Source organism: Aptenodytes forsteri, unplaced genomic scaffold, assembly GCF_000699145.1.
Source record: "Aptenodytes forsteri isolate BGI_AS27 unplaced genomic scaffold, ASM69914v1 Scaffold15, whole genome shotgun sequence".
In the NCBI taxonomy this organism is placed as follows: Eukaryota; Metazoa; Chordata; class Aves; order Sphenisciformes; family Spheniscidae; genus Aptenodytes; species Aptenodytes forsteri.
This window is the reverse complement of record NW_008795129.1, coordinates 17,528,140-17,541,430: the sequence shown is the minus strand read 5'-3', so window position 1 is coordinate 17,541,430 and position 13,291 is coordinate 17,528,140. Positions and strand designations below refer to the sequence as shown.

General features: G+C 37.1%; 1 protein-coding gene across 4 annotated transcripts in view; it reads left to right on the top strand.

Moving 5' to 3' along the window:
- Nucleotides 1–13,291, top strand: part of NRAP (nebulin related anchoring protein) — a 54,907-nt gene that overhangs the window by 31,800 nt on the left and 9,816 nt on the right. For 3 of the 4 annotated variants that reach the window (XM_009277877.2, XM_009277880.2, XM_009277876.2), the window contains 10 exons: nt 539–643; nt 2,826–2,924; nt 4,752–4,856; nt 5,250–5,357; nt 6,143–6,256; nt 7,705–7,902; nt 9,979–10,083; nt 11,135–11,233; nt 12,021–12,125; nt 12,488–12,595. In XM_009277877.2, coding sequence (XP_009276152.1) covers nt 539–643; nt 2,826–2,924; nt 4,752–4,856; nt 5,250–5,357; nt 6,143–6,256; nt 7,705–7,902; nt 9,979–10,083; nt 11,135–11,233; nt 12,021–12,125; nt 12,488–12,595 — 1,146 coding nt within the window. The remainder of the gene's footprint in view (nt 1–538; nt 644–2,825; nt 2,925–4,751; nt 4,857–5,249; nt 5,358–6,142; nt 6,257–7,704; nt 7,903–9,978; nt 10,084–11,134; nt 11,234–12,020; nt 12,126–12,487; nt 12,596–13,291) is intronic. The other variant, XM_009277879.2, reaches the window with a different exon arrangement.

The following is a 13,291-nucleotide window of genomic DNA, read 5'->3' as shown; positions in this document are numbered from 1 at the left end:
AAACCCTTCTGGCTTCTTTGAGAAACCCAGCTGTAGTGCTTGTATAAGCTTTTGGAATTCAGTAGACTGTTGGTAGGAGAGATTTTGTGAGGAAAGTGAGAAGTATTGCTGTACTCTTCCTCCTTAAAGACACATGGAAAAAACAAAACGCTTTCCTTCCAGTATAACAAAAGGATAGGGGTTGGGAAATGCTAAGTATCATTTTCTTATCATTACAAATCATTAATGATCTTTTAAACAGTGCACTATGTACAATAAAACTGAAGTTTTTGCTACGTTAGAGTAAAAATTACGAAAAACAGTAAGGTGTAGACCACCTCTAAAAATTACCTTTCAAAGCATATTGCACAAGTGCTGGTGAGTCCTGATACTTCTATTTCATTCTGTATTTTTTATGCTTTGCTTGCAACTGTGCAATAGTGAATAAAACAAAAGCAGGCACTAATTTGACTTGGTTGTTGTTCCTGAGATATCTGAATCCTTTAATGGCATTTTAAGTGTATGAACACTAACAATAGGACTTTTTTTTCTTTGTCAGAACCGATACAGAGCAGATTTGAACTGGATGAAAGGAGCTGGATGGATAGCCACTGGGTCATTAAATGTGGAGCAGGCTAAGAAGGCAGGAGAACTCATTAGTGAGGTGAGATTTCATGACAGCATGTAACAGAATTTGCTGCATAATGCGTGCAAAATGTCTGTATAAAATTAAAATAATTTCCACTCAAAGGGGAAAGAAAAAGGCATACCACATGAAAGTCCTCAAAACCAGGGATAGGACTGGTAATTAGAGGGAAACCAGATACCAAACACACACCAGTAGGAGTCCACATAGCCTTTGCAAAAACAAAGTAGGTGACAAATGATATTATGAATAATAATGGCAATCAAACAGTGCTCAATTGCTACCCACTAGCCTACCTTTTTAATGAAGCAAAACAGGAGAGATGATGAAAAGATGCAGTCATCGGACCCAGAATTTTCTTTTGTAACAGATACACGTTCCTTCTTGCTCCTTTTTCATATATAGTCATGTTAGCTATTGAAATTCACATAGATATCTCTGTCTGTAGCTATCTATCAGCCCAAGTAGTTTTCATCCTTATTTCTCCCTAGAACCAGTATCACTTACAGGAAAAGGCGAACTCTAGAATCCTTTGTGCCAGTCCCATGAGGCCTTCAAAGGAGGCTGTGGTTGAAATGGTTAAAAGGTTCATAGTATTCTGTTTCTGTTATTTCGGAGGGAGTCCTACTGGCCAAATCTGCTGCAGTAAGAGACTGAATCCTGTGATTTTTTAGATAACCACTGGTGATGCAGGAGTCATCTGTCCATTCACTCAATGAGAATAACAGCATAACCACTGGTGTAGTGTCCCAGAAAAACATGGTCATCCTTTCACATCTGCTTGATTGCTAACACTATTTTTTTCCCGTGTAATCATCTACAATGAAGGATGATTTTTTTAGACACAATACACTAGATCCTCAGCTAGTGTAAAGCAAGGTAGCTTCATAAAAGCAAGTACAGCAATGCCAGCTGGAATAGTAACTGTGAATCTGTATAGGTATACCATTTTGATGTTATAGTAGTGAAAACTGCCGAGTAGAAATTTGACCTGCTAGGTTGTTCATCTCAACCTTTTTGTGAGTACTAAATAATTTTAGGTGGCTATGAGCCTTCGCCCTTCTTACCTACACACAGTGACTAGCCCTTGTAATACTGCTAAAAAGCAATTGCCAGAATATCATTTTGAGGAATTTTATGTAGAGATGTTCTGGTCAACTCTTATTTGTCTCTACAGCTGATCAGGACAAAGTGTAAACCACTTTTGTCCCCAGTTACAGTAAGATTTAGTAAGACTGCTCATTTTTAAGGGATTCCTTTCTGAAACCAAAACATTGCTCATAAGCTTGTAATACCTTAAAAGTGTTAATGTGTTTTGCATTGGTGTTTTGAGTCCCCAAAGAATCAAGATGTTGCCTCAAATAAATCTCTGTGGATCACAGCTCAATTTAAAGGAGCTGTGCTCCTTTTTGATATGCCTTTAGACTCAAACACTGAGCTATAAACAATTTCCAGAAGAGCCACGAACATGCTCATTGACTTGGGAGTTCATCACAGGCATCAGGAAAATTTAGTATGCACTACTTGGAGAAGAGATAAGAATATTGATGGTGTAGGACAACTCATGCAGGAAGAGAAGCTTTTAGTGACCTGTCCATATGGAAAAAGTGTCATTTTGCCATCAAACAGCCTTAATCTTAACTATATATATATAACAAGATCTCTCAGAAGCAGCTATGGGTCCTTTCAAGCAAGCAGAATTAATATAATTATCTGGAAGATATATCATAACAATTAGGCACAGTGTTAATGGCTGCACAGATTTGCTATAGGTGTTAGGAGCAAACCTAAACCCTGAAACAATGTTAAATGGTTGCCATTATTAACACACTACAATTGTATATAATTTCTTGCTTAAAGAAACTATAAATAAAAAATATAATCAGTCATACTGTATTTGAAGTAATCTGAAAAAGATTTTAAAATCCTGAGTTCTGGAGTATTTAGGTAGGCAGAATCTGATTTTGAAATGCTTTCCTTATTTTAGGGAAAAATACTTTAATATTAATCGGCAAAAGGTTATTGTTAAATTGAAACAAATATTAATCTGAAAGTACCTAGGACATAAAGATGAGGAAAGAGGAATAATAATTATGTTCACAAATTCACTCTAATCTCCAGCAACCTAAGATTTTTCTCTTTCAAATAGCATGAAAGAGCAGCACAAAATTCACAGCTTTGATCTTTTTCTGCTCAACAGAAGAAGTACCGTCAGCATCCATATGCTTTGAAGTTTACCAGTATTAAAGACACTCCTGAGATGATCCAGGCTAGAATTAGTTATAACCAGGCTGTGGATGTAAGTTATAATGTATATACATTATGATTATAAGAGTGGTATCCTCTTTGAACGACCTGATTGAAGCACTGGCTTTCTCTCTCTTTCTTTCTCTGAGATTATCCTTGAGAACCATGAAACTTCTGTGTTCTGGTGTGGTACATCTCACAAAGAGCATGTTTCTAACTTGGAATGAGAAGTCATAGAGATCCCACTGAAGTGAATGGGAGTTTCATGTAAAAAGGGCTTTCTGGCCATTGTTTTTTTTCAGACGTAAAATTTAGGAGTAAGACTGACCTTTGACCTTTAGAGACTTTTGGCCTTTTGAGATTCATTGAGGAAGAACACATTTGGGGTTCTTTTCCCTTTTCAAACAGATCTTTCAAATTTCAGTTTCTGCATATTCTTTGGAAACAAAATGTAAGGCAGCATGAAAAGGAAGAAAAAATAAATTCTTTCAAGCTGTCATCCTGCTGAGAGAGAAATCCAAGAGGGGAAACCTTAAAGGGAAGAATTGAGGCTGTTTGGTGTTTAAACATGTTTATTTTTAATAGAAGAGCAATTTAAAAATATTGTAGACTTAACTGGGATAATGCAGAAGTGAATAATAAGCAAAAGTCACTCAAAAAAGACAAGTTTCAAACATGAGAGGATGTTTTATTGTGAAAACAGATATATTTAAAGTGAAGAAGAAGATGAAAGACTTTGTGTAAAACACATGCTATTGTAATACTTATAGCGTCTATGCCTTTGGTTTAATTAATAAGATCCAAAAGGCTTACATCTCAGGCAGGATAAATGTAAGTCATTCTGTTCCACTGAGCCACAGTCAAAATCAGTCTGCTGCTCTACTTCTTCACACGTGGAGTTCTCATTAATTTTCCTCTTATGGAGCTGCAATACAAGTGGGCCTACTTGCTAAAGAAAGTGGCAGCAGGGTGAAATGGAGAGGTTCATTCTAATCTAGAGGGTCTCAAACCCTCACACAGAAATAATAGCTTGGGAAAGGCAGGTCAGGTGGTCAAGACAAGGGTCATATCTGAGGCCAATAAAAATGGTGGCTATCCGTACTCATCAGAAAATTATGGTGTCAATGTAAGAAGAAACTAAACTAGGCGAGAAAAATAATGTGAAAGAGGTGAACTCTGCATAGCCATTGTAAGGGAAGTTCCAGTTAACTGCATAGAACTCCTCTTATCTGTCTGCAGACATCCAAAAGTTAGCTAGTCCTGAGCAAACCCTATGTTCTTTCTCCAAGGACTGATATGAGTAGCCCACATAGACACCTATTTTACATTGGGATCAGTCAGCTTCTGAGTTTTTTTTAATCTCTTGCCATTGACTGTTGAGTACCCCCTTGCAACTAGCTTTGTAAATAAACTTGGAGTAATTGCACAGATAATTGCCATCATATTTATCTGCTAAAAATGAACAACTTTGGAAAGATGTGTTTGGGGAACTTCAACTCCCCAGATTTCTGTGGAATTTCAAAGTGTTGGTGGGCCACTCATGGCTGCACATCCTTAATAAATGCTGTTTATCTCCCTACTCACATATGTTGGAAGTCTTATCAAATTAATATTCAAATACCTGAATTTTCATATACATTGATTTATACACTCAAAACTTCAAGGAGTTCCTCTCTAGCATACTCTAACTGATAGGTGTGTCAGACTCCCAAAGCTTTTTGAATACTTTTTGACTGATACAATTGCCTGTATTTATTAATGCTGCTGTCACTTTTCTGTAGTCTTTGCTTTCCATAAACCTATTTGTTAATGTTTTTGTATGAACTAGTGATTGAATGTGTAGTGAGTACTTGCTACTGAAATTCACCTCTATTTGCAGAGGCTGTACAAGGAGCATGGAGAGAGTGTAAAGCATCAGTATACACCAACGACAGATCTTCCTGAAATTCTTCAGGCCAAATTAAATGCTATGAATATCAGTGAGGTATAAATCTGACCTTTAATTTTTAAAGGAAAGTTAAAAAGTTGATAGTGCTTTGCTGTTTGTCCTACACAGGAAGTCATACTAAATTTCTTTCCTTTCTCCAGTATATCATCATTCTATGGTCTAAATGTTTCTGAAGTAATATGAGATATCAAACTTCTTATCAAACTTCTCCTAGGTTAGAAAGATTAAGAATGAACAAACAAATACATTTTTATAATGGACATTTGTCATGTAATTATTCCTGTTCTGTATTGATAGTTTCATTTATGTTAGCCCTTTGTGTTAGAATACAATGAAACTAATGTGGTAACATTGCTAGGATAGCAATAATGCTGCAGTGTCAACCCTCTGAACAGCAACTCTGCTTTATTCCTGTTCCACATTTCCTAGATTCGCTATAAGGAGTCCTGGGGAAAGATGAAAGACGGTGGCTATCAACTGAAACTAGATGCCATTCCCTTCCAGGCAGCAAAGGCTTCGGGTGAAATCATAAGTGATGTATGTGAACTTACTGCTGATATTGTCCAGTAGGATACGTCAGTCACTCCAGACTGTTTCTGGTCTGCTGAGTGACTCTTGATGGAAACAGCAAGTCCAGCCAACTCTACATCTGGGAGACATCTGGCCTTGGTCTAGTTAGTTGTGCTTTTGGACGTGCAGACGCAATGAAGTGTATTGGTAACTAAGCAAAGGAAGGTTTGCGAAAGCAAACACCCATTAGCAAAGTTGACCAATTTAACCTGCTGTAGTGACTGGGCAATCATAGGGATTGTTCAGGAGCTGTCAGCCACTGTTAGCTAGGCAAGCTTTGGAAGAGAGAGTATATTAAGGAAGTTCTACCCTTCAGGGTTTGTCTTGGTGTCCTTTACAGGTTGTAGAGATATAAAGATTAATTTCAAGCGTAGGAGACTAGTTGTTCTGACTTTGCTAGAGAGCTGATGGAGAGAGGCTCCTTAGAGGTTGATTCTGAGCACCTACACCAAGTTCTTGTCTTCCACCACCTGTGTAATAGCAGATAACTAACCTAAGCTATTTCTAAGTGTTCATTGGTGTATTTTCTTTGTGTTTTTCTCTAACTAGGATAAAATATTAAAATGTTTGCACAGGTGAGGTCTTCCTAGCATCCACTAAAGGTTCATTCAGGTTTATTATCATATTGAGTATAGACAGAATTTATTGTCCATAGCTCTCTTTCTGTAATATGAAAACCCTTTTATACAGGTTTTAACAATCTGACTAATACTTCACTTCTATTCACGTTTCTATTCTTATTTCCTTTTTAGCACAAGTATAAGGAGGCATTTCAGAAAATGAAAGGACAGATGGTTGGCTCATGTGGCCTGGATGGTGATATTCATATTGCTCATTCAGTCCATGCAGCATCGCTACAGAGTGATGTAAGTACAAGAAAGAAGATGTGGGCATTTTGGAACTGGTTTCCTAACAGTGGGTAGTTCCTCATGGAAAATGCTCTTAGCTGTGGACTAGCTGTGGGATAGCTTACTATTTAAAACTTAGGGCTTTCTCTCCCGCTTTCCAGATATTTTGATATAATCATGATATTCTTACCTTTTTTTTACATTATTTACAGTAACATTAATTTGACAATAAAAGACGACTGCATTCTTGCACAATCCCCTGTTGCATACCACTGTTGCCTAGCATAGAATATTTTACTCTGTAAAAGTATCACTCAGAGGCAGGTCTCATTGACAATTAGTAGTGGTCTTTGTACAGAAGTAAATTAAATTTGGTAGAGATACAAAGTTATTCAGTGATTATTTTCAATTTAATGTTTTCCTGAAAGACTAAAGGATGAATGAGTTTATGGAATTTCAAGTTGGACTTTTCTGGTTGGGGAACGGTTCCCATTTGGTCTTGGGGTATGCTAAGAATCACATCATTTGTTCATTGTCTGTAAGAATTGTAACTGTAACTGTTCAGTGCATTTTGAACACTGTGGCTTGATTCAGAAAGCAGTGAAATATTTGTCTGACTTTAAGCACATATTAAGAACTATTTATCTTCTTACCAAAACTGTCCATAGCAAGCCTGATTGTGGATATAGATGGGAGAGTGTTCATGGATTTCAGTGAGTGCTGGGCTTGTACTGGGATTCTTTCTTTTGTGATGGTATGCTTAGACATACAGGTAACAGTAAGTGTCTGAAGAATTCATCCATCTGTCAGGTTACTCTAAGTCAGTTTGATGATCATCAATAACTCTGGATGTTCATTATCTGGATGAACACACTGAACATCTCAAATTTGCATAATCTGATAGGGAAATGTCATGTGAAAAAAAATTCTTTGAAGATTTCTATGGCTTTCTTTCCTGGACAGAGACAAAAAGTGAAAAAAAATTCAACACTAAAAATAACATTTAAAACTATGAAATGAAACTGGCCAAATCAATAGAGACCAACAAATATTTTGAGTGAGGATTTGTACTAATTCTAATATAAATATAACTGCATTTTATCCTCAGGTAGTAGCTTCACCTTTTTGCTGTGCTTTCTAGAAATGCAGTGAATTAAGAATTCATTTATCAGCTTGGTAATTTTATAGATTCAACATACCCAGTTTTAACAAAAATAAAAAGTATAAATGATGCTTAATGAATACAATGTAGATGGCTACTATTTTGATGAATAATAGGCTGCCACATATTCTAATTATAAGTATTGAACATTCACAGTATAGTTAACTAAGTTAGGGAACTTACTTTTAAAAAGAATAATTTATACTGGAAATTGGAAGAAATATGGAGAATGTCTCTTCCGATCAAAACCTGAATTCTTATTACCATGTTGTGATATCTATGTGATCTGTTTTTAATTTGATAGGTGAAATATAAGCAAGGTTTTGAGGACACAAAGACTCACTTCCACCTGCCACTGGATATGATAAACTTGGTACATGCCAGGAAAGCCCAGTCTTTGGTCAGTGAACAAGCATACAGACAGCTGCTACACCAGTACACTTCTTTGACTGATGATGTGAGATTGCGGTGTGCCAAGAATGCATACAAACTACAGAGTGAGGTAATTGCAAAACATCCCAGCGATATTTCCCTGTTGGGTCTGATGCAAGATAGTTCTATTCCAAATCATGACAGCTGACGGTATGTATTTGAGCAGCAGCTGAGGGATAAACAATGGCTATTCCCCCTTGATTACATTCAGAAATGAGACATTTATCTTATCGGGCAGTTGTACAACATGTGTGATCACACCATACCAAGAGATAAAGTATACCGAGAGTTAAAGTATAGTAGTCTTTGATGATCGGGCAGAGAAGTGTTTGCAAGTAGGGATGATTGCAATGTTGGTGAAATACTCTTTTTGAGGTCTTGTTAACCATGCAAACTGTTTACCAACTGGTATTTGAGTTGGTTTGCATCTGGGTGAAATTAATGTGTACTTCCACAAAAAAGATGCCTATTGTTAAAAATCTGATTTGTAAGAGACTTGTAAACTCTGGTCCAAGACATAACCATTGAAATTCTGAGAAGGATGAGTTTAGCTCCCTGCGTAATCTTGAGTAAAATTAACTGGATAATGCCTTACAAATTCAAGGTTAGGCTGTGTCTGTAGGCACAGCCCTGAGCAAAGGGCTTTTAATAGCTTACGTTGCCTCTGGAGACCTCAGGAGGGGCTGTATCTTAAAAACAAGTCTGGCCCCCAAATGCTACTGTATATCACATTAACACTTTCAGCCAACAGTCTTCAAGACGGCAGACTGTGTTCAAACAAGTGTAAACATCAGATGCCAGTTGTGCTGCCCTAACTCGGGTGAAAACACATGTAATCAGAGATTCTGAGGCAGGTTTCCATCCATGCCTCTCTTCTGAATTGGGAATGAAATGCTGGTTGACAGCAACATATCTCAGAGTGCAGAATTTAACTCTTGTACCAGCTGGTGCTAATAGCTGGCAAGGGGTGAGGACCAAGCTCTAGCATTGTCCTCTCTTATCTTCCGACTCACAAAGGATATTTCCTGTACACACCACCGTGATGCCTTTGAGTCTGGAGATTAGCACTGGACAGACATGGATGGAAGAGGTGCTGGTTCTGTTCCATTTCCATTATAAGTGGTTGGCTGAACCAAAACGTCTCATTAACTAAAGCTAGTTCTTCCCTCAGTAAGCAGTAGCAGTTTCCACATATCCATCAAGTAGGCAAATCTGTGCTTTACTAGTTGTTTGGTCTTTATAGCTCTTTTGAAGTAGAAAATAAGATGATCCTCCTCCTCCTCCCTCTTCTCATCATCAAATGAAATAATATTTGTAGTAATGTATCTACCGGTAACTTATTGGTAACTTTTGGAAAAGTAATATTTACAGTAAGCAGTAGCAGTTTCCACATATCCATCAAGTAGGCAAATCTGTGCTTTACTAGTTGTTTGGTCTTTATAGCTCTTTTGAAGTAGAAAATAAGATGATCCTCCTCCTCCTCCCTCTTCTCATCATCAAATGAAATAATATTTGTAGTAATGTATCTACCGGTAACTTATTGGTAACTTTTGGAAAAGTAATATTTACAATGAGTCACTGCTGGGTCTGGTGGTCTGGAAAATATTTTAACAAAATCTGTACAGTAGCTTAGTGCTATTTTTCCTTAGTGTTCCCTACTTATATTATGACCATTCAGAACTTTTTAAAAGCAAGGCTATTTTGTCTGCAATTCCACTTATTAAAAAAGTTACCAGCTCTTATTTAAAAATATTTTCATACACTTTCTAAACTGGTCTTATTTTATATATATTTATAAATAAATAATATGTAGCTGTGGTTTATGTATTATATATGAAGAAAATTCATGTATCTAGGAAGAGTTTTTTCAAGGTTACAAATGGAAGTTAGGAGCCCAAGTATCATTTGGTGTTCATGAGACTTAGTACTCCTCAGAATCTTGCATCTGTACTGTAGATCTGTCAGTGCTGTATGCACATGGACACATACATAAACACAAGAATGTAGGGTAATGTATATGAACTCTCTGTGGTAGATACTAATTTTAATAGATTTATTTGAATACCATTATTGTGTATTTTTGGATGAATAAATGTAGGGCATCTCAAATGCAAACTTGTAATTACTCCTGCTTGGTTTTCCTTAGAATTTATATCGGTCTGACATGAACTTTATGCGAGGAGTTGGATGTATTACTCCAGGAGCCCTAGAGATTGAAGGAAAGAAAAAAGCTTCTGAACTCATCAGCGAGGTAACAAAAGAGGGTTTTGATTTCTCCACTACAAACAAGAGTTTGCCAGATGTCTTTCTATTAAACTGGGCTGGCAAAGTGACTCACTGGATAATACTAGGCTCCCTCCTCTCGTGTTTGATCATTCCATTCGTGTCCTAACTGCAGATGGGTGAACCTGATGGAGTTCAAGGTTTTGCAGACTTTGCTAACTGTTTTCGCCAATCTTTTCTCCTGTGTTTCAGACCTAAGAGCTTGTTACTTTATGTTATTTATTTTAGATTTAAAATGGGCTTTTTCAACTAAAAATAAGGCTGTGCCTATCTGTAATAAGTACCTTGTACTGTTTCTCCAAAATTAGACTGACCTGTGGAATGCCCAATACATTACACTGTCCTCAGCTCTGCTCCTGCTTTACAGCCTTAGTCTGTTTCTCACTTGCTGCTTTTGTATGCTATTGTTTTTCCCCCTCTGTAACTGGATTTTTATTTCCTCTGTCATGTTCTCTTCTTACAGTATCTCCTAGTTTCAAATCTTAGATCTATTGCCCATATTCACATAGATGTGAAATTGAGAAAAATAAGAGTGCTCTTCCTAGTTATGTTCTAGTGAATGGATCCCTGCTTGCAGTGATCTTGCAGTTATTTTGTTCACAATTCTGACATAGGACCGCAGGCCAGGTAGAACCTCATTTTTCTCACAAAAAGGTTCAGTGGGCTTGTGCAGGCCGCCTTTCTGGGTTGGATTGCCTTTACTGTAATTCCACTAGCCACGGTTAATGACACCAAGGAGTGAAATAACCTCGTTACTGTATTCAGCATAGCAGCACTTTTTTCACTTTTTTTTTTACACCTTATTCCTTATTTACTTTTCATTTCCCCTGTGAGACTTGAATGCATCAAATTCAGAGTAGCAAAAGGTAAATTAGTCTAACAGTTAATAGACATATAGCCTTTGCAAAGTAGCGTTTTAAGCACAAGAAGCAATACTAGACCACTGGTATTGGAAAAAGTCCCTTTTCTGACAAGACAATTTAGTTATTCTGTTCATTTTTCTTTGTATGTGAACTCAGAGTAAATATCGTCAGCAGCCACATTCCTTCAAGTACACATCGGTGACAGACTCTCCTGGCCTCCTTCATGCAAAATTCAGCAATATGATTGCTAATGAGGTAGGCTCTCCTAACATGAATCAGAAAATATGCTTTTCAAAATGCAGCAAGCTAGGGATGGAGGATTGGGAAAGAGAAAACCCTATCCTGAAAGCAAAATGCATCAGAAGGAAAGCAAGCATCACTGATTTGTGCTTTTTCACAGTTAGATCACATTTTATTATTTCCAAACATTTAATACCATTTTCAATTCAATCTCTTTTAAACAGCTTAAATAGTACCCATACAATAGAGTCCCGTTTATCAAGGTTTTTTTACATGAAACAAAGCCTCAAAAGATCAGTTCTGTGGGGTGTTCTTGAGGGAGCTCATTTGCATAGTATGGTCCACTTTAGAAGGCTCCTAAAAAAAGAATCACTTTTCTAATTTTTGGAAAATAAGACAAAACCCATAGACAAATTATCAAAATAATCTGTAATAACATGAGGAAAAATCCAAGCTAGAAAATATGGCCAGTTTACCAGAAATGCCTGCCCTTTTATTTAACACACATTCATGGCACCCTTAATGTTCTTAGGTCCACTTTTGGCCTGCTGGGAACATATCAATTCAAGGCTAAGAATGTAGTGGGTTGGCATCATGATATATGTATAAAAATTAATGTAGAAGTTTTTTATGCCCAGAAAAAAACCCCCATGCAATTGCAATTGCAATGGTATATTCTTAGCTGGTTTTTGTGCTGGCTGACTATAGCTGTCATAATCATAAACAACTTAAGTACTGCTGTTTTGTTATTGAAACAATAGAGAAAATTAATTGCAATTGTCTTTTTTGATCTCTTTCCTAGCGCATGTATAAAGCGGCAGGAGAGGACAGTCAGCATCACTATACACCAACACTGGGTCTGCCTGAATTTACACGGGCAAGAATAAATGCAGCCAACCTCAGTGATGTAAGAATTTGTTCTGTATTTCTTATACTTAGTTGGGATGGAGGATGAATTGTGCAGTGGCAAGGAAGACGGATAAGTAGAGAACTTTTTAGATCTATTCTATTTATGCTTTCCCTGATTTGATTATCATGATATTTATCTCCATTAGCACGTATACAGTTGTGAGTAAATTAAATCTACATAAAGAACGAGACATGTTTTGTCTGAGTTAGTAGGATTTCCCAAAGATAATTTAAAAAAATCCTTTGATTATGAAGAATGAGACTGTAACGCAGAATAACAAATGAAAGAGGGTTCCTTTGTTTGTTCCTTTGTGCATTTAAAAGTGAAACAGCAATCTACATGTGCCTTTCCTACTTTAGGCAAAATACAGGGAATCTTGGCATAATGTATGTGCTCAAGGCTACAAGCTGACAATGGAAGCACTCCCGTTCCAGACTGCCAGGGCCTCCAGAGAAATTGCCAGTGATGTGAGTTGAATGATTCAACCTTCCTTCTTGCCTAATTTCTGTTAACTTCATGTAAAACAATGTCTAAAGCAGATTTTACTGAATTAAAGCAACTCCATAACCATGTGAGACAAGTGTGAGACAGAATATATTACTTATGAATGAGATTCTTTGTGTGAATTAAAAAAAAAAAAAAAGAGGAAGAATCACTGCTAATCGGGAACCAAGCTCGGTTAAACATCTTCCAGTGGGAAATAGCTAGTGAATTAAAGTATTTGCAGACAGACAAATCCAAGGGATTCTGCTCCTTTCCAGGCTTTCAGCTCCTCATATAATTAAAGTGCCTACTAATTCTGTCCACCCTGCTTTAAGCTGACTTTTGGAAGTGCTTAGTGCTCCTGAATTGAAATGAAGTCAAAAGAAGCTGAGTGTTCTTTGAATCTCTTAAGATCAGGAGCTGCCTGTCTGGTGAGGAAGTGAAAATTAGTGGGTGCTCCTGTAAATATGTGTCCCTTTAATTTCTGAAATAGAGAAAACAAATCTTCTTGCCCTTAAAAATATCTTTTCATTTGGATAGTTGTTTGCAAAACACACAACCATGGTGGTATCCATTTCTCAGAAAGCCTAAGTTCATCTCTTCCTGTCATAGTTTAACCCCAGCCAGCAACTAAGCACCACACAGCCGCTCGCTCACTCCCCCCCGGTGGATGGGGGAGA